General features: G+C 30.9%; 2 protein-coding genes and 1 pseudogene across 2 annotated transcripts; 2 read left to right on the top strand and 1 right to left on the bottom strand.

Annotated features, from left to right (window-relative positions):
* The first annotated feature begins 5,457 nt into the window (after positions 1–5,457).
* Positions 5,458–8,307, top strand: LOC124821432 (disease resistance protein RUN1-like). Its single transcript, XM_047293312.2, has 3 exons — positions 5,458–6,059; positions 6,277–7,369; positions 7,461–8,307. The coding sequence occupies exons 1-3, from the start codon at positions 5,575–5,577 to the stop codon at positions 8,181–8,183; spliced, it is 2,301 nt and encodes a 766-aa protein (XP_047149268.2). The 5' UTR covers positions 5,458–5,574; the 3' UTR covers positions 8,184–8,307.
* Positions 8,308–11,358: 3,051 nt separating this feature from the next.
* LOC124821422 (phosphoserine aminotransferase 2, chloroplastic pseudogene) lies at positions 11,359–12,834 on the top strand (annotated as a pseudogene).
* Positions 12,835–14,988: 2,154 nt separating this feature from the next.
* On the bottom strand, positions 14,989–17,530 carry LOC124821425 (serine acetyltransferase 2-like). Its single transcript, XM_047293298.2, has 9 exons — positions 17,262–17,530; positions 16,791–16,988; positions 16,617–16,676; positions 16,189–16,284; positions 16,066–16,090; positions 15,837–15,931; positions 15,578–15,744; positions 15,418–15,491; positions 14,989–15,327 (listed from the first exon to the last, which is right to left on the bottom strand). Exons 1-9 carry the CDS (start codon positions 17,496–17,498, stop codon positions 15,254–15,256), a joined length of 1,026 nt encoding a protein of 341 aa, XP_047149254.1. The 5' UTR covers positions 17,499–17,530; the 3' UTR covers positions 14,989–15,253.
* Between the last annotated feature and the right edge of the window lie 4,438 nt (positions 17,531–21,968).

Here is a 21,968-nt window from a genome sequence, read left to right on the forward strand (position 1 = left end):
AGATAGTTCCTCTAATACAATTTCACATATAGGATATTTTATATTTTATAATAATTTTGTGAGAACATGGAACTCTCGATTTGATTAGAGTGTCTTATATATATAATTATATATATAAGGTGTACTGTATACCGAATGGTCAATCATTTAATAATGACATAACCGACCGATCAAATATATTAATTAATCGATAATTAATGATAATTAATTAGAGCAATAAAAGTCATTAATGAGTATTAGAATAATAAAAGTCATTAATGGATAATTAATAAAAATAATAAAAGTCATTAATTAAGGGGTCAAACCTAATTGAAAAGCTATAAATATAGGTTTGACAATGAGATAGGATATACTTTTCATAACTCATTTTATTACAACATTACTGAACAAAATCATTGATTTGCGTGTCCTCATCGTTCGGGTACTCTAGGAGTTCACGTTCCTAGGTAAGTAAAATACACATTATTGATGGATTTACCAATAAAATTTTCTGTCTATAATGCGTCTATCGATAATATTCATCAATAATTGAAATTTTCAAAATTCATCAATAAAATTTGTTGATAATTTAAATTTACTGACGAATTTATTTCATTGGTAATATTCCATCGAAAATTTCATGATTTTTTGTAGTGGTTAGTATAAAAGTAATACAAGAAAGGTGAATATAGTTATGTTATAAATGTTATTTAATTTTTTCACTTGATAAGATACTTCTTTATCTTAAATTGGTATGTTATCTTTAGCTTTTACAACAGTTTGATATGTAATAGAGAAAATTGTTTTTCATGCTTTTATGCTCATAAAGTGTCTTTTAAGGGTTCAACTCTAATTAAATATTGTTTCATTTAATATAACCGCTATATTATATCATCCACTTGGTATGTATATGATATATCAAATACTAAGCAGTGTATCATCTACAAAACATGTAAAAGTTGTATCATTTACTTAGCATGTAAAGGTGTGTCATTTATCTAGTATATCATCTAATAAGATTGACACATGAATCCAATTATGATTTTAGGTTCGATCCTAAGATATGTGGAGGATAACACTGATGAAAAAGGGATTATGTTGTTTTCATGTAAAAAATATAAAGACTTAATTAAGTCATAAAAAAAATATAAAAACCAATATACTAACTAAACCTTTTTATTGGACTGACACATAATCATCTTTCAAACGATATTAACGCCAATTTAACAAAAGGGACCACGTTGACTCTATTTAACAAATATTGGAGCTCAATTGAGTAAAAAACAAATAAAAGGATCAAAACAAATCAAATGTCTAAATATGAAAACCAAATTAAAAATTATGCCTTAAAAATATAATAAGCATAAGCGAATAGTGTTTGCATATATAATTTACATGTTTTGTTTTTATAACTTAACTCTTTATGCATTTAATTCCTAAAAAATTCTCATTGTAAACTCTAAGACTTATTAAACTTATAAACATCAATCCTTAAAATTGTCTAATATTTATAGGTATGAGAGCGAGTGAGTGTGAATGAATCTCATTATCTTATCTCCATATCCAAAGAAAAAAGTCATCCCCATATCTGTATCCAATGGGTATAATTTTTTATCTCATTCCATCTTCACCAAATAATGGATATATTGATACTCATGCTCATATCCATTTGCTTACTGTTTCAATATCAATTAATTAATCTTTATAAAAAAAATCATGGCAAAGGAGACTTGATATTATCAAATAGTAAATATCAAAAGAATTATATTCTCAAATATTTAGAAAGAAATAATTTACACATCAAATCAAAGTATCAAATAACAATTAGATAAAACTGAAAATAGTATAAAATATTACATAATTACACATAAATAAAATTTCATGACAATTAAAACATCTATTAATTTTGCACATAATGAAACAAAATTGATAAAGTTAAAAAATACTTTTAAAAAAGACAAATATTAAGTTTAAAAATATTTCAACTGTCTCTTTACTTTCTTTTCCTAAATTCTAATGATATATGTTTTTTTATACACTGATTAATAAAAATGATAATATACCACTAGAATAAAATCATACCGAGAAGAAAACATTGAACTAATAATTGTTCAATTTTAGACTAAAATATTTTATTTTGAATTTCAATATGGTGATAAATGACATTAAATTATTATATTATAATAAATGAAATATTATCATACTATGATGATAAAATTACATGATAAAGAATTAGAAAAATAAAATAATTATGTAAGAAATCATCAAAGTATTCTTGATAAAAATAAACAAAAAAATAAAAGTATTATATATAAGTAAAAAGGATCAAATATGTGTTTTGAAAATAATTTGATACAAAAATCGCACAAAAGAAAAAAAGATGTATATTTAAGGATATGATATAACATGGAAAACTTTCTAGATTTAGAACTAGTTGAACCAGTAAGAGATAATGAAAATTATGTTAATGAATACAAAATTTCTTCAAATAAAACAAAAGTTAAATATTAAAAAGAATAAAAAAGATTAATGTTTTTTTTCTATTATTAATAGATGAAAGGTTATGAGATTAATAATTCCAAATCAAATATTTTCAAGTGAAGAAAATAATAAATAAAAATCACTAAAAATAATAAATTGTAAGATGTATTTGATTCATTGAAATTAATGATACATTATTCAACATAATCGCACAAAAAAAGTGCAATCAAAATTGTGATAGTAGGTAAAGATATAAGTAAATTTTGTAAATTCAGAATAAGCTATCATTTGTGTACTTTACCTATCAACAAGGGACAGCACATTCACAACAACAATTTCATGCACTTAGTATTAACCATATTATGATTTCCTTCCCAAGGTAGGTATTACAAAAACCATTAAATGTCAATATCAAGAACCCTTTTTTACAAGAAGAAAATATAATATTTCTCTTCATCTTATCGTTGCCCCCACATGCATTGAAACTCTTCACTTGCAAAAAGATACCCAACTAGTGGCCCCCGCGCCCCCAAGTCTCACCGGATTCCCTCTAGTACCTACCGGGATACGTCGGTGCAGTTCCCCACCGATCTTGGTCCGACAGTGGTGGCGACAACGTGATGAATGTATTGAGTTATTTGACGAATATTTTCACTTCGAAGGTCTACGACGTAGCAATTGAGTCCTCTCTACAAGTGGCGCCAAAGCTTTATGGGAAACTCGGGGTTAAGGTTTGTCTCAAGAGAGAGGATTTGCAACCCGTTTTCTCATTTAAGATTCGTGGAGCTTATAATATGATGGCAAAGCTTCCCAAGGAGTTGTTAGAAAAGGGAGTTATCTGCTCTGCGGTGATTGTTATGTGAAGAGGGTTAATCCAAAGGTGAGGATTATTGGGGTGGAGCCCTCTGATGCAAATGCAATGACGTTGTCATTCCATGATTTTGGACCAGGTTGGAGGATTTGTAGATGGTGTGGCTGTTGGGATTTGCACCTAACTTACGTCATTTTAATTTTTTTTAAATATTTACACAGTGCAACCTCTTCAAACATGTCATGTATTCATCAAACTGCACAACTCACTCAGGTTTGGCTACAGTGACATTTGCACAATTATGTTTTTAACGTCATGAGCGAAAAGGACCGCATTGAACATTTTTTAACGAAATATGAGATCTTACTGAACTCTTTTAAAAGGTAAGATCACTTTGAACCAAACCTAAAAGTAGAGACCAAATAATATATTAAACCTATAAAATATTACATAAGAGAAATATTAAGTTTAAAAATATTTCAAATGTCTCTTTACTTTCTTTTCCTAAATTCTAATGATATTTGTTTTTTTATACACTGATTAATAAAAATGATAATACACCACTATAATAAAATCATACCGAGAACAAAACATTGAACTAATAATTGTTAGACTGAAATCTTTTATTTTAAATTTCAATCTATGGTGAATGGTGATAAACATTATTAATGATAATAATGACATTAAATTATTATATATTAATAATAAATGAAATATTATCATACAATTATGATGATAAAATTACATTTATAATAAAGAATTAAAAAATAAAATAATTATGTAAGAAATCATCAAAGTATTCTTGATAAAAATAAACAAACAAATAAAGTATTATATATAAGTAAAAATATAATATGTGTTTTGAAAATAATTTGGTTCGCACAAAAGAAAAAAAATGTATATTTAAGGAAATGATATAACATGGAAAATATATTGGAGATTTGATAAAACTTTCTAGATTTAGAACTAATTGAACCATTAAGAGATAATGAAAATTATGTTAACGAATGTAAAATTTCTTAAATAAAACAAAAGTTGAAGATTAAAAAGAATAAAAAAGATTAATGTTTTTTTCTATTATTAATAGATGAAAGGTTATGAAATTAATAATTCCAAATCAAATATTTTCACGTGAAGAAAATAATAAATACATATCACTAAAAATAATAAATTGTAAGATGTATTTGATTCATTGAAATTAATGATACACTGTTCAACATAATCGCACAAAAAAATTGCAATCAAAATTGTGATAGTAGGTAAAGATATAAGTAAATTGTGTAAATTCAGAATAAGCTAAACAATTAGAAGAAAAAAATAAATAAATAAAAAAAGAGAATTACGAGATAAAATAATAAGATTTCGATAATATCCACCAAAATATGTTTATTTGTCATTTCTATTATATAGAAGATAAATAATGTATCACCTAGGTTTTAATAAAAAATGCTCACTAAACAACACGTTAAAAAAAAATGTCAGACTTTTATTAACCAATTTAGAATATATATTTTCTAAATTGATTATGAGTATAACCAATATAGAATTCATCAACTCTATTGAGTGTTCTTAATAATTCAACATTAGTTTTATTCTTAAATAATGTAGAATAAATAATGTAGAATGTGCGGGTATTCTGTATAAATGTAATCATAAACCAATGCAGAAAGTACATTAGTTCATAATTAAAATTTAAAAAATTGATTTCAGTGACGACTCTTCCTATTTCAATTTTAGAATTGACTATAAAAACTAATATAAAATAATTTTATCGTAGTATCTAGTTCATTTTCCTTGTCAAGAATTGAAGAATATGTGTTATATCTCATACTAGTTTTCATTCATCGTATATAATGATCAGTCTTTAACAAATTACTGTCAAATTTGGAGTGCGTTTTCATTTTACAAGTATTTAATAAATTTTATACCAAATTATAATATTTATTGTAAAATACAAAATTCTTTTTGAATTCGTATATTATGGATTTTAAGATTTTTCCTTATGCATGTATTTGGTACAATTTATTTGAAGTGAGTGGATAAAACTTGGAACATATTCACATAACAGGAAATGCCGAATAACTTTTCGCGTAAAAATCTTTAGCGAATCCAATTCTGATGTACTCGTTACTTTACTTTTCCTCAGTTCAGTTCATAATGAAATAACATAAAATTACCACAAACAAGTCGCCTCATTGAAGCATAGAAAATAAAGCTTTCAATATTTGCTCCTTAGTTATTTGATTTTTGTGGGAAGGACAGATTTGATTCATTAAGAAAAATATTGGTCTTGATTATGCGAAATGGCAACCTCAACTTGTTGTGATGTTAGTGAAATAAGAAATGATGTGTTCATCAGCTTCACAGGCATAGATGTCCGCAGAGGTCTTCTTAGCCATTTGAAAAGAGAATTACATCGCAAACATATTGATGCCTATGTGGACGAGAGACTTGATAAAGGGGGTGAAATATCATCCTCACTTCTCAGAGCAATTGAAGGCTCAAAAATTTTATTGGTCGTATTCTCCAGACACTATGCTTCATCACATTGGTGCCTGGAAGAGCTTGCCAAAATGATTGAATGCATGGAAACAAATAAACAGATTGTCCTACCTGTTTTCTTCAATATAGATCCATCACACGTGCGACACCAATATGGAGATTATGGATATGCTTTAGCTGAACATGAAGAAGAGTTCAAGGAAAACATGCTCAAGGTACAAAGTTGGAGATCAGCTTTGAAAAAAGCTGGTCGTTTATCCGGATTTCATTATCCAACAAATTATGAGTAAGTTCCTTTTCTTTTTCTTTCTTTTTCCTTTTGTCTTTTACATACACTGATGTATCTTTTCTTTTTCACCATTTACTCTTATACAAGAAAAGTTTGTGTGCAAAGTGATTAACAATTTAGTTGATGGATTCAGAAACAAAGAAATAGTGTTGAAAAAGAAAAGTTGTATGAATTACATTTATTATATATCTGCTTACTTTCTTCTAAATGCTAGGAATGAATCTGATCTTGTCGATGAAATTGTGGAAGACATTTCAGTAAAATTGAGCGAGTTATACCCAAGTGAATCAAATGGTCTTGTTGGAATTGATCAAAACGTTACACAGGTTCAGTCGTTACTGCGAGTAGAATCAAATGAAGTTCTTTTTGTTGGAATTTGGGGCATGGGTGGCATAGGTAAGACAACCATTGCTCGTGCTATATTTGATAAATGTTCTCTTCAGTATGATGGCTGCTGTTTCTTCAATGTAAGAGAAGAATTGGAACGGCATGGATTCAGCAATTTACGAGAGAGGCTCATTTATGAACTACTTGAAGGAGAAGGTCTCCATACAAACAAAGCAAGATTCTTCAGTTCTGCTCTAAGAATGCTGGGTCGGAAAAAAGTTATGGTAGTGCTTGATGATGTAAATACTTCTGAAGAATTAAGGTATCTGGTCACAAAACCAGTTTGCTTCGGTGCAGGGAGTAGGGTGATAATGACAAGTAGAGATCAGGACGTGCTTACAAGTGGAGGACTTGATCAAATTCATGAGGTCAAGGAAATGAAACCTCTTGATTCTCTCAAGCTCTTCTGCTTGATTGCCTTCAATGAAAGCCAACCCAAAATGGGATATGAAAAACTAACTGAAGAGGTGCTTAAAATCGCCCAGGGTAATCCCTTAGCCTTAAAAGTTTTAGGTGCAGAATTCCATTCCAGAAGTACTATAAACACATGGAAGTGTGCATTAAGCAAATTCAAGAAGTATCCCAATGAGAAAATTCAAAGTGTGTTAAGATTCAGTTATGATGGACTGCACGAAGTAGAGAAAAAGGCCTTCCTAGATATTGCATTCTTTTTCCAAGAAGACACCAAAGCCTATGTTATAGAGCAACTAGATGCATGGGGACTTCATGGAGCTAGTGGAGTGGAGGTTCTCCAACGGAAAGCTCTTATAACAGTTTCAAATGAGAATATAATACAAATGCATGACCTGATACGACAAATGGGTTGCGAAATAGTTCGTCAAGAATGTATTACACATCCAGGAAGACGCACCCGATTGAGGGATAAAGAGGAAGTATACAATGTATTGAGGTATAAGCTGGTAAGAGACATAAACTATATTACTTCACAAGTGTGTTTCAAATTTCAACCAGTGTGAAATTATGACTCAGTGTTATGCTGATTTTTTTCAGGGAACCGATAAGGTGGAGGGCATGCAAGTAGATGTGTTTCGAATTAAAGATTTGTCGCTGAAAGTAGGAACTTTTAAAAAGATGCCTTGTCTGAGATTTCTGAAATTTTATCTCCCCGATGATAATCTTTTCCTGCCGCCAAACCCGGATGGAACGTTATGGTATGAAAAACGTCACTTCCCATTGCTTTTATCTGCATGGTGCAAAGACCTCATGAGAGTTGCATGTGAGATTCAGATAAAATGTGTTGACTACGTTTATTTTGATGGTTACTCACATTCTTCCCTAACATCGACGCTAAGAAACCGTGGAAGGGAAATACGATCGTCGACCTCGATATCATTGACCGAACTAACTGGTTCCCCCGGGGATCTTGAATGCTCAGATATGCTTGATCAACAATTTAAGATTCTGACTGATGGGCTACTTTGTCTGAGATCAACTTATTATCTTAAGCTTTCTAAGAGCACGGGGCAAGACAGTGGAAAACCCAAGTTGCACGTTCTGTTTGACAGCTTAAGGTTTTATGAACGAATATCTGTGGGCAAGTTGAAGAACTCCGACATCGAGGGTAATCGGATGTTGTTTCTTTATTTTGCAGGTTTTAACTTTCTATTTCGTCCCTTTCTTCTTAGGAGACCTTGGTTTCATTTCCTCTTTTCTTTTCGTTTTGCATTCTTCTGCACTTTATTTTTGTATCTTTTATGGAAAATGATCCTTTGACACCCCATACCTCCCTCTTGTCAACTGCTGGATGGGCAAAAATTTGTGACTGCAATTAAATTTTAACTTTTATTTAAACTCTATTGGGGATTCGGAAACAATGAATCAAACTTTGTTTGAGCTTGTTATTCTGCCTCTGAAACGACTAAATTTGTTTTCACATGGTAAGCTTGCTTTTTTCGGACCACAAAAGGGTGTTCTGTTTTATGTACCACCTCGGAAAAACCATGCTTGCCAAAAACTTTTGCTTAGGAGTCGAGAGCCTCCATGCGTGTGGTATGTTAGAAACTAGTCTTTTGACCCGTGATGCATGGAATTATTTTTGAGATGAATGAATTCTGTTTTTTATAGCAATTAAAAATAAATTAAAAAGTTAAAAAGTTAAAATATATATATATATATATATATATATATTTTTTTTTTTTCAATTCAAGTTTATATTTGATTTTTGTGCTTAATGTTTGTTGTGACTTGATTATCCATGACTTGTTTATGGTTTTTGAGGGGTTAAAAAATGTCTTTTGAACCTATATCTGAAGTTGAATACCTAATAAAGCTTATATCTTGGAATATAATAGGTTTTCTTAGTAATTTTAAGACTTTTGAACTTAATGTATGGTTGCTTGTTAAGACTCAATAAATTGGAACTTGATAGTTATCATATGCTCAAAGTTATTAGGAGTAGAATTTAAGTAATTTTGTGAGTTGATTTTGACATAAATTTGAAATTGAGATGATTGTGTATACATGAAAATGAAGTTGATGAAATCTAGTATTAACATTTGTAAATATTTTATGTTAATTTCATGTTGCACACCAACTACTTCATAAAAATATAAAAAAAAATTATTTGTGTTTTGTGAGCTTTCTTGTCCATTTGAGTTGTGAATTGTGAGAGTTGTTATTTTGTTGTATAAGTTCCTATTTATTACTTGTTACTTACGATGCACTTGTCGTTTTTTATTAACAATTCCTCTATCCTTGATTGAATGACTTCTTTCATTAATAACAAAACTTTATACTTAGCTAAAAGAGATTTACTTCTAGCATCTAGCAACATTGGATCTTAACTTAACCACTTTTCACTTAATTTAAGTTGATGAAGTAAGATGAGATCATACAATCAAAATAATAAGCATAAATCCAATAATGAACACGTAAATAAAAAATGTAACATATATTTGAATAAACAATAATGCATAGAATTAGAGAAGTTTACATTGAATCCTAACATGAGAGAGTATAGTTACTCAAAATGATAAATTCAAATACAAACATTTGGAGTTATTGTCCTCCTCCCATAGGTTTTCTAAAATTTATTACAAATGATATCTAATATCCTAGAACTAAACTATAAAATCAACATATAAATAACAGAGTTATTTTTATGGAATTTAAATGTGCATATTTCTTAATTCCTCGAAAATATATTTAAAAACATGACAAACAAATCAAATTTCTTGTTTTCTTACTTATTTATTTCTTATTATGTAATTTATAATAAAATGACCTATTTTAATCAAAGATTAAGTCAATTTCATACATAATAAATGTCGAAAGGATATGAAATATTAAATAAATTAGACACTTGTCAATGAGTATGTGAATTATAAACTTCATATATTTGTATTTATCAAGCTAAACTTTGCTAAAATCTTAAATACACAATTTAACTTTTCTTTTTATGTATGTGGTTCATTTTCTACAAAAGGTAATTTGACAAAGACATAATAAGTTATGTACATTCATTCAAATAGAAGTATAGATTGCATTGAAACATTTAATGTTACCCTCGACATCTATGAAAACAAATGGAAAGAACATCTCCATTTCTTAGTGGCTAGAAAGGATTTGCAAAACTCTATATAAAGATAAAATCCTAAGTTTGCAAATCTAGATTTATTGTAAAATTAAAGTCTTTTTAAACTTTTAAAATAAAATATTACTACAACATTAATAATTTTAATACGTGCATTAAATTGTAACATTCAGTTATAGTTCTGCTTGAAAATAATATCTCTCAGATAAAAGTTTACTTAAACATAGTTCGTCTTTCTATCAGCACACTTCCTTGATGTGTAAGCACGAAGAATAGAATATATCACTACAAATATCACGATCCGATAGGTACCTATAATATTAGTTTCTGTAATAAAAAATAATTACTTTTGCTAAATTATTAGATAATTTGTTATTATAAGTGAATTTAATATTTAATTAATCATTAATTTCTTTGTTATGCAAGTAAGATCAATAAATTTCATTTTTCCCATGGTTTCATTTATTAAATTATATTTTTGGTATCTTTAATTTTTTTTTAAGGATTTTAGTTTTAATATTAAGAAAATCATAATCTTAGTCAAACTTTCTATTTTATGCACGTTTGCTTATTTATTTATTTTGAACTATTTAAATTATAAATCTAATATATTCACTTCAATTGTTGTATAAAATTAATTCATTAAATAAAAATTTAAAAACTCAGACAAATGAAAATTGAAAACTAAATGATCGATTTTTGAAATATGAAACAAAAATTGTTTAAATAAAATAACAGTATAAGATTTTAATTTAGTGCACTTTCATTCTACGAACCTTGGATGGTTTTTCGGAGAGACTTATGTGCGGCTCGTAGGTTTAAATTAGCGACAGTTAGCGAACCTAGCAAGACAAATATGAACCAAACACCTTCCTTAAAAACAACCGTCTTTCATTGAACCACCGCACTAACAGCATTTAGAATTGCAATGACCTATTCCCAGCCCTTTATTATTTGATAAATACTTAGTTGATTGATTATTGATATATTTCATTTCTGAGAAAAAAATTGTAGAATTAAAATTACGTCTGTTTTAAGAAAAAATATATATTAATATTAATATGTAATTAATTTTTAAAAAGTATCTTTTATCTTTCTCTTGACAAATTTAATAAAATATTTGATATTTTTTAATAATATATCAACATTAATTTTTACTTAAAAAATATACATTATAATTACTCAATATCAAATTTTAATAAATTTTAAATAAAATTAACATAATTAAAATTATTATATTAAAAATAAAATATACCAATATATATGAAATAACTAGATATTTGCCAAAACTAACACCTCCAAAATATAAAAAGAAAATTTCAGCAAAAAGTTAATCACTTCTGATTTCATTTCCCTTTGTATCACCATGTCGATCTCAACTTCACATCACTCACACCTTCTTCACCCAAACCATAAACGCTTTCTCTCCAACTACCGTATCCACACCACCGCCACCCTTTCCCTCCCCTCTTCGCGCACTTTCAGGCCTATCCAATGCGCATCTACGCCGGCCCAGGCCCAAGACCGCGTCTTCAACTTCGCCGCCGGTCCCGCCACCCTCCCCGAGACCGTACTTCGACGCGCCCAGTCCGAGCTCTACCTCTTTGAAGAATCCGGCATGAGCGTCATGGAGATGAGCCACCGTGGCAAGGATTTCATGTTCATACTTGAAAAGGCCGAGGAACATCTACGCACCCTCCTGGAAATCCCGCCGGGCTTTTCCGTCTTGTTCCTCCAGGGCGGCGCCACCACCCAGTTCGCATCCGTGCCGCTCAACCTCTGCACCCCTGACGATCCCGTCGATTACGTTGTCACTGGCTCGTGGAGCGATAAGGCATTCAAGGAGGCCCAGAAATACTGCAAACCCAGAGTGATTTGGTCTGGGAAATCTGGAAAATACACAACGATTCCAGATGTTAGGACTTTTGAGCAGAACCCAAAAGCTAAATATTTGCACATTTGTGCAAATGAGACTATTCATGGGGTTGAGTACAAGGACTACCCATTTCCAGAGAACCGCGATGGTGTTCTTGTTGCTGATATGTCTTCAAATTTCTGTTCCAAACCTGTTGATGTGTCAAGGTTTGGTGTCATCTATGCTGGTGCACAGAAGAATGTGGGCCCCTCTGGTGTGACAATTGTGATAGTGAGGGATGATCTGATTGGGCGTGCGCAGGGTGTTACTCCTGTGATGCTTGATTACAAGATTCATGTTGAGAACGGGTCTCTCTACAACACTCCTCCTTGCTATGGCATTTACATGTGCGGGTTGGTGTTTGAGTACCTGTTGGAGCAGGGTGGGTTGAAGGAAGTTGAGAAGAAGAATAAGAAGAAAGCTGAGATTTTGTATAATGCAATTGATGGGAGCAAGGGATTTTATAAGTGTCCGGTGGAGAAGCCTGTGAGATCATTGATGAATGTGCCCTTCACGTTGGAGAAGTCAGAGCTTGAGGGAGAGTTTATGAAGGAGGCTGAAAAAGAGAACATGGTTCAGCTGAAGGGACATAGATCTGTTGGTGGCATGAGGGCTTCTATTTACAATGCCATGCCTTTGGCTGGAGTTCAGAAATTGGTCGCTTTCATGGAGGACTTCCAAGCCAGGCACGATTAGAGGAGGATGCTTTTTGTTCCTAGCAGTTTTGGTTTGTCGCTTCTTTTTATGTTGGCGGGTACTACGTAGAATCTTCACGTGCACTTTGATATTTTCCAGAGGATAATTTTGGTTTAGGTTCGTACTTATTAATAAATTATAATCCTCTTTTGTGAGCTTGTATCATTGCATGGGTTAGTCCATGGAATGAATTCTGGTTAAATCAAAAGTAGTTATAATTATTTTCTTGCTGCAGGAATTGCTGATCTTAAACTAATTTGTTAACATCTCCTAAACCGTGTCTACGATCAATATTTTGGTACAAGGTAATATTTCTAAAATTGAATTTCCTATAGTTAGTATATTAAAATTACACAGGATCTTCTTCTTGGTCAGTTACTACTATTGCTACAACCAACGTATAAATAATGATCTAACAAGATGATCTATAACAACCAACATATAAAAAAGGCCACCTACATCAAAAAGAAAGAAAAAAGCTATCTGATAAGGCGACTTTTGCACCAAATAATGACCCAAAGTAACAAATGGTTCAAAAATTGACCTAATAATTTGTCAGGTAAGACTAAGGAGAGTTGTGTGGTGGTAGACCTAATGTCATTGAGTCATAATTTTTTTATTGAATCATTACTTTTTCGAAAATATTATGATAAAAGGTGAAAAAATAATGTAATAAAGAAGAAAATTTTAAAGTAGGACATCTAATAAGAAGTAAAAAAATGACCCAGTAAAAACATTACATAGGACTTTTAGTTATCTAAAGATCATATTGATAATTATCTTAGAGATCATATTGATAATAATTTAAAACTAAATTATCAAACAAAACTAATTTTCATTCATTATTAATTAATCACAGTATTTATTAGTCTATAATAATAATATAGAAAGTCTTAAATGCCAGAGAAAAATAAAGATTTGATCATGATCATTTTATTTTCTTAGTATCACTAAACATGTCAAAATGAACTAGAATCACGGTTTGAGTCAAATTAGATTGAAAAATTAAAAAATTTAATAATTATAAACTAAAACGAGTTCAACTTACTTAACTAATAAGTTACGCAAGTTCGAGCCTAGTTACAGTGACCTGACCCACAACTAACTTATTTAAAAAAAAATGTAATTATTTTTTCTAAACTTTCAACCTAACTCTAATCGAATTCTGATTCTCTCCCACTCGTTCTCACGTCCGCGATTCCTCACATCGCATAGATCTTCCCAGTTATTTAACTCATCAACTCGATTAATCAGATTTGCAAAAATTCTAACTTACTTTTAACTCAATTCATGTTTAACTCGGTTCATGTGAGTTGAGTTAACTCACTTTTACACCCCTAACAACCACTGACTATATTAATTAATGTCACTCACTACCTAATTTCTTTTAGAAAATGTTACACCTGGTGTAAGTAGCAAAGCCCAAAGGAATACTCATGGTGGTGTAAGTATGCCTTTTTAATGGACTTGTGACGCTTAAAAATTAGACACAGACCATCTTAATAGACCACGACAATCCTTAGACACAAAACATCTTAATAGATGTGTGACATCAAGTTGGTAGCTACTCTACTACACATGGCCATGGTATAACTTACAACCAACAAACACCTATAAATTAACATGATAATATGAGGTAAGTGTGCAAGGCAAAGCCTTAAAATAAGATTCCCCAAGACGAAATTTAAAGCCTAATGAAGGCATCATTATGGAGACTAATCTAGCAAAAAACTTCTTTCACATAATTAATACCTTAATTTATTGATTTTTGAGTGCACATTCCTAATTCAATTCCTTTAAGTAATGACTTATTGTTCCCACACAACGTTAATAAGTCATACATAAAATAAAGTTGGTAAAAAGAAAACTTCAATAAAAAAATATTGTAAAAATAACCTAAAATAATGTTAATCTAAATAATTGTAGCCACAGAAAATAATGTCGCACAATACCAATAGAAAAAAAAAACTTTGTTAATAGTAATTGATTTTTTTATATAAATTTTGATAAAAAAATAACATTAATCAACTAAAAGGATCATTAATGTTTAATAATTTTTTTTATTATTGAAGGTAATTGAAATATTTTGTTTAAATGAAAATTTAAAATTAGTAAAATGAACTGGTTTAGTGAAAAAAAAAGCGTTTAAAAATAAAATAATTTAAAATGGGAAAAATTAGGCAATGATATGGCATGAATTGGTGCATTTAACAAAGCGGGTGGCATTCTTATAAAACAAAATCAGGGTTTTGCATTTAATGCATCCCATGAATCGATCAATCAGTTATTTTTTTATTTTTCATTTAATTCAAATACTCGGGAGATATTTACAACAGATGAAACATATACATAACACCATTCATTTGAGAGTTCAAACTTCATACACTTTTTCTTCGTTGAAATTTATTAAGAGGGTGATGTATCCTTCAAGAACGCTAAGGTTGAAAGACAATCCCTTTCTGAGAGACTCCAACGCTAAAAATAACACTTCACATGACTGAGTTCTTCCCCAAAAACTATAAATGTACCAAGCACTTGTTGAAGCTTGAAATTTTCAGTGAAAAATCTCAAGCCCTTCAGTCCATTATTTCTATTTGCATTTTCATTTGTCTGCATTATTTTCTCGGCACTTCAATTTATTCAGTCCTTTTCTGCCGTTCCATTTTTTCTAGGTAATTGATAAAGGAACTTCTCTGATTGATGCTTATTCTCATCTGTCAATTCATTTCAAAGTGAGTTAAAATTAATATTTTAACCTACTTTGTAACAAAAGAGAGAAGGAATTCCCAATGGTTATTGCTTACCTTTCTGTATGTTTAAGGATGGATAATGCTCACGTACTCTTCCAATAACCTTTGCTGGTACACCAGCCACAATGCTTCAACACAAGAAACATTCCCTTTATAACATAACTTAGTGGAAATTGCAAGTACAAAACATTGTTAAAAGTTCATCTAAACTTACCTGTGAGGAGGAACATCGTGTAACACAAGGGAACCAGCAGCTATCATCACACATTCACCAACTTGTAAATTCCCAAGAATAGTTGCATGAGCTCCAATGAGTACACCTTCAGCAACTTTGGGATGACGATCACCTGTTTCCTTTCCAGTGCCACCCAAAGTTACACCCTGCCAAAAACTGAATTTGTAATTCAATTGAATTTGAGAAAAGAATTAGCCAAAACTATCATACAAGACATGATTTGTGAAACATCACTCACTTGCATCAGTGAAACTCTGTTTCCAATTATAGCAGTTTCACCAATAACAACACCTGTCCCATGATCTACTAAAACTCCATTTCCAATTGTCGCAGCTATAAACAACGAATGAAACAGATGGAAAATATAAAGATGAAACTGGTTATTCTATTAAGGAAATTCGTTATTCACATAATTTTTACTATACTAAAGTATTCCTCATTTGCATGCAAACATCAATCTAACATACCTGGATGTATATCAACTCCAAAAACCTGCAGTGGAGAAAATAAGGGGTTGGAATATCAGCAATTGTAGTATGAAATACCCTTATGAAGTTTTCTCCATTTTTTTTACCAAGTGCAGACACTACCTCACTAACTCGACTTTGCAAAGCTAAGGCTAAAACTTTGCGACCCTGGCCCCACAAAGCATGAGCTACTCGATGTACTTGCAAAGACTGATAACCCTGTCAGAGAATAAATCCTATGAACGAAAGGGGAAAATGTTGGGGGAAGGGCACAAATTATAGAAGAAAATGCTCTGAATGTTACACAAAAGCACCATATTATTCAATCAAATGCTTCAACATAATGAACAAGTTAGTATCAATACATGATTCAGAAACATTAATCAATAGCACCCTCCTCATAGCAAAGTACATAGAATGTAAAAAATATGACATTCCTTTGCATAAATTTATTTATACACGACTAGTGAGACAAAAGTATGGCATCATCAGAATGTTTGCACTTAATTTCTAGTAGCTAGATTGAGATGTGAATCAAGTAAATGTTTTACCTTCATATATAAAAGTGCTGAGCAATATGACAAACAAGCAGGATCGCGATCTTTAAATGCCTATAAGAAAAATATTCCGAGATGAATCAAATCAGATCATTGTAAAATGCAAATTCCTTAGTGATAGAAAGTGAACTTCATGTACTACTCCTACACATAGAGAACATGAGTTACCTGAATATCCAAGCGAATCGAATGTTGGATACCTTTATCATGCTTCAACACAGTAGAAAATATATCCATCAGCTGAGTAGCCAAAAGAGTAGGTTTTTGGAGTCGGTTGGCCAAAGCAAAAGCTAATGCTTGCTCCAAGCAATCATGAGACAGAATAGTGGCATAGAAGAAGCTACTTAAAATCGGCTCCCTTTCTGCCTGCACCCAAATAAAGGTATATCTTTAAGCTATCAAACATGTAAATGTTCTCCAGCTCTCCAAATATTTAAAATGAAGCACCTAAGTTCATATTTCATCATATAATTAAACACAGCTTATGATTAGAGGGAAAAAACAGAACAAACAATCCATGAACTTGTCAATTATTCACGTCAATGCTCCGCTCAGCACCGAAGATTCAAACAACAACAGCTACCAAAAAAGGTGAGGGAACACAATGGCTAAACAAAAGAGGAAAAAAATGATGGGTACCTCTAAATGTGCTTCTTTTCTGACATCATCCCAGATAGGATCAAAACAATCTGAATTTTGAAGTGAAGAATCCAAGACAGGGTTGGGAATTCCCATGGCATAAACGGGGAAAACTTTCTCCAAATGAGGAGGCCAAAACGAAAAGGAACCAACACTATTAGGTTGGCCTTCCTCAGCTTCATGTTCAGACAGAGTTTCAGGAAGATAATTCAAGGTCTTGTGGCTCAGATGAGCCATGGTTATTGAGAGAAAATGAGTTAAGAGAAAAATGAAAGTGGTGTGTTCTTAGGTGTGCTATCTATGCAGCCGTTATTATTATAGCTGAAGAATAGTGGAGTTGTGTTTGCTATCAGAAACAAATTCTGAACTGTATACACTAACATTGGATATAATAATATACTCTTTATGCATAAATTATTACTCAAATTGACACCTTTAGCTTCTTCTTTTTGCTTAGATATTTTTAAGAGGTTCTGGTGTGTTTATACATCTTACCCTTATGTTTGTTGTTTAGGCAATACAAAACAAGTTAAATTCAAAGAAGAATTTAAAAACATATTAACTAATCATTATAATTTCATACTCAACAATTACTTAATAAACAAATAATCAGTAAAGAAACAAAGAAGTAAACAATGTATACTTGTCTTCCACAAATCTTCAAGTCTTGTTTCATCGGATGCTTCGCTGCCTCTTCTACATTACGATGAGGTGGCTGTTTTCGCTTCTTTGTCCCTTCATAATGATGGTATGTGCAGAGTCATAAATTTCCTACGGAACCAAAATGCTACCATACGTCAACCCAACCAACAAAACAGCTGCAAAACAAAAAAGTAAATTTTTATTAAATATTACATCATTCATTTCGATTGGAATTTTTGTTTTAAAAATTCATTATTAAAATAAACCGTTTATTTTGTAAGAGCGAGAGGTTTCAAGAAGTTTGGAGTAGACAGGTGTAAGCAAAGGATGAGACTGAACGGTTTAGATTAAAATAAGAGTGATATATAAATGAAAAGTTTTAAAAAGTTTTGTCCCATTCTCTGATTACAGTTGTATCTCTCTAAATTCTTGTACTCTCTTCTTTTCTCCTTCTTCTCTCTAGATTTATTCAATCTCTCTTCATCTGTTCAACAATCAGACCATGCCTAAGCAATCCTGGTGTCAAAGAGCTTTCCATTCCACCGATCGGTTTAGTGTTTAGAGCTGGTAAGTTTCATTCCTTTAATTCTTGCGAATTTATGGAATTTCTGTTTGCATGTGCTCATCAACCTTCTCTTCTCCTTTCTAACTTCATTTTTGGTACTTTGGTTGGTCTCTTCTCATAAATCAGTGAGCTATAGGTGTTCTTAGGATTTTCTGGAAGTGTGAGCAAATTGCAGGTTAAGAGGTAAGGGAAGTTAGTTAATTTAATTGATTGGTTGATGATGTATGAAAATGTTGTTTGATGGTTTTGCATGTGTATGGAATTGGATTTTTGTGTGATCGGTATTGTATGTATGGACTGTCAAGTGAATTGTGAGGAAGTGGAGTAGTGAAATGGGAATTTGGGGTCAGAAGTTAAATTGGTTGGTTGGGAGAAGAGGAAGTCGATGACCGTTCGGCCTTACTCTTACGTCTGGTCTTAGCTGTGTTCAGCCTTTGCGGAACATTACAGTTAAGGACCGTTCGGTGTTAGTAGTGTTCGGTTTTGTATTGTCGTTCGGTCTTAGCAGTGTTCGGTTTTGTATTATCTTTTGGTCTTAGCAGTGTTCGGTTTTGTATTATCGTTCGGTTTTAGCAATGTTCGGTTTTGTATTATCGTTCGGTCTTAGAAGTGTTCAGTTTTATATTATAGTTCGGTCTTAGCAGTGTTCGGTTTTGTATTATCGTCGGTCTTAGTAGTGCTCGGTGTTGTATTATTGTTCGGTCTTAGTAGTACTCGGGGTTGTATTATCGTTCGGTCTTAACAATACTCGATTTTGTATTAGCATTCGGTCTTAGTAGTATTCGGTTTTGCACTAGCGTTCGGTCTTAGCAATGCTCGATTTTGTATTAGCCTTCGGTCTTAGCAGTGTTTGGTTTTGTACTAGCGTTTCGTCTTAGTAGCGCTCGATTGTGTATTGGTGTTTGGTCTTAACTACGTTCAGCCTCCTATGGGCCTTACCTGTTAATGATCATTCGGTCATGTTTTAGTGATCGGTCTTACCTGAGTATTCGGTCTAAGTTCTTAGTTTTCGGCCTAAGTTATAAGTGTTCGATTTAGCTCTGGTGATTCGGTTATTCTAGTGTTCAATCTCACCATAGTACTCGGCCTTAAATTACAGTTAGATCCTTAATAGTGTTCGCTCACTTCTTCAACCTTACCTATTATGGACCGTTTGGTCCTATTCTTTGGGGTAGTGAGAAACCGTTTGGTCTCCAAAGTACGCATCGTGTTCGGTCTTGCATGTGGTTTACATTGTTGTTTGATAACTTGTTTAAATTCAGTTATATGAACATGTATGAATAATGGAGTGAATGTTGTTATAAAGTATGATGTTCCAACTGGTATGAAAGAGAATTCCAAGGAGGAATGTCTTAGTGATTGGTTATCAATGTGGTAGTAAAGTATGAATATGGACACCAAAATCCACGACGTTCATCCTGACATTCGAATGATTATCAAGTCTTAAGTAGAGATGGGTAAGTCATGTCGTGAGAATAACAAGAGGCCCTAGCCTAGGGAGGTCCTACGGTGAGTAATAACAGGATAACCTCGTGCGATAGCTGATTGGTTTCCGGTTACTACACCCACGAGTGCACGAACGACCAAAGCTACATATTCATACTAGTCCGGACGGTCGAGTTAAAGTGGTCGGTCAATATGTGTTTGTGTTATACATGTGTATGATTATCTGATCTGTTTGTTTGAATCGTATGCTTACATGACTATTAAATTACACTAGCTTACCCTTTTTTTCTGTCTTGTATATGTGGTCTGTTCGGTATTTCTTCTTTACAATGATCATCGTGTGGGTGTGAGCAGAGGATGACGAGTGTTCTCTAAAGCAGGCACTGGATGTAGAGGACTCAACTGCTTAGATTAAGACCGATCAATTTTTGTGTATAGTTTTGTAAGGATCGTTCGGTCATATATATATATATATATATATATATATATATATATATATATATATATATATATATAGTTTTGTATTAGAATATAATTTTGTAAAATTTTTAAATTTATAATTATTTTAGAATAATTTTAAGTTAACTTTATTTACAGAAATTATATTCTACTTCATTATACATATTTCCGTTAGATAGACCTTGTATGTAAAATTTTATATTAATCTAAAACTACTTAATATTAATATGATAGTTATACCAATCATAATTCACATGACATGTACTTTTTAAAATATTCTATAATATAAACTATTTTATTATTTGTTCACTTCCGTAAAATTTGATATATAATTCAAAGGTTGCATTCATAAAATTTACAAGTTATTCAATATGTAATATTTTATAAAAGTTACTTAAATCATTTGATCCATTTTACATCATTATTAGTTAAATTAATAACAAATATACAATATGCGGTATATTATTGTTAATTTTTAAAATGACCAGAATACAAGCTTTATTTGATCTTAACGATTTTTTAGACATCAGTTTGAAGTTACCAATCAAATTCTTCAGATACTATACCAAAGAGATTACTTTTGATATATAAAAGCATACTAAAAAGTGTTGTTTTAGTAAAATTTGTTTTACATTAAAATGGTCCTCCTTTTAATGAAAAAATCATTTTAATTTATATATCATTGAAGGATCAAGCCTTGAATAATAATAAATTGATAATTTGTTCATGTTTGTGAGAATAAATTGGATTTTAATTGTGTAGTATTAGCAAACGAACTAATATAGAGAAAGAAGATAAAAGTATATTTTCGTTCAAAATTAGGTAACTTGATATAAGAAAACAAAAAGTAAGATTTTATTTGAATAATTTTCTTATAAATTTTACTTGGGTTAAAGTAAGAAAAAATAAATGTTTTAATACACTAAAATGAAATTGTGCGTAAGTTATAACTATTTTTTAATTTATATTTCGCCTAATTGAATTATTTTTTTATTTTCTTTTTTCTATAACAAAGTTACCGTGCCTAAATCAAAACTCAAATATTAGATTACAATAATAATATGAGAAAAATTTAATAAGTGATAATGTGCCACTGATTATTAAAAAATATTTCTTATGAATACATTAAAAAATGTTGACAAGTTAATCTCAATTAGTTAAGATAAACCAGGGTTAAAGAAATATAATAACTTAAAAAATTTATATTAATTCAACCCTAAAATATTTAGGCTTTGGTTTAATTTTTTTTCGTAGGCAAAGATCCCATATCAATAATAGCAGTGACAATTTCTCACGTCCAAGTGTTATAGCAAAATTTAAAGATAATTGGTGGAACTTAATATAATAGAAAGGGTATATATATTTTGTTACTTTATTTATTCAATATTTCTATTTATTAAGAGATATCATAAGAAAAAAACTATATATACAATGTGTTTTTTTTTAAATAAGGAATAATCTTTGTTAACATGGTATTATAGATACTAGTTTACTTTATAATAATATAGAAATAATCTCATCCCATCCATAAGCAAATATGAATTTTGAATTTCTTTTATTCCTTAGACATATTAATGGGTTCTTAAAGTGTGACA

The sequence above is a fragment of the Vigna umbellata genome, chromosome 1 (genome assembly GCF_029865625.1).
Source record: "Vigna umbellata cultivar VRB3 chromosome 1, Vumbellata_1.0, whole genome shotgun sequence".
Classification (NCBI taxonomy): Eukaryota; Viridiplantae; Streptophyta; class Magnoliopsida; order Fabales; family Fabaceae; genus Vigna; species Vigna umbellata.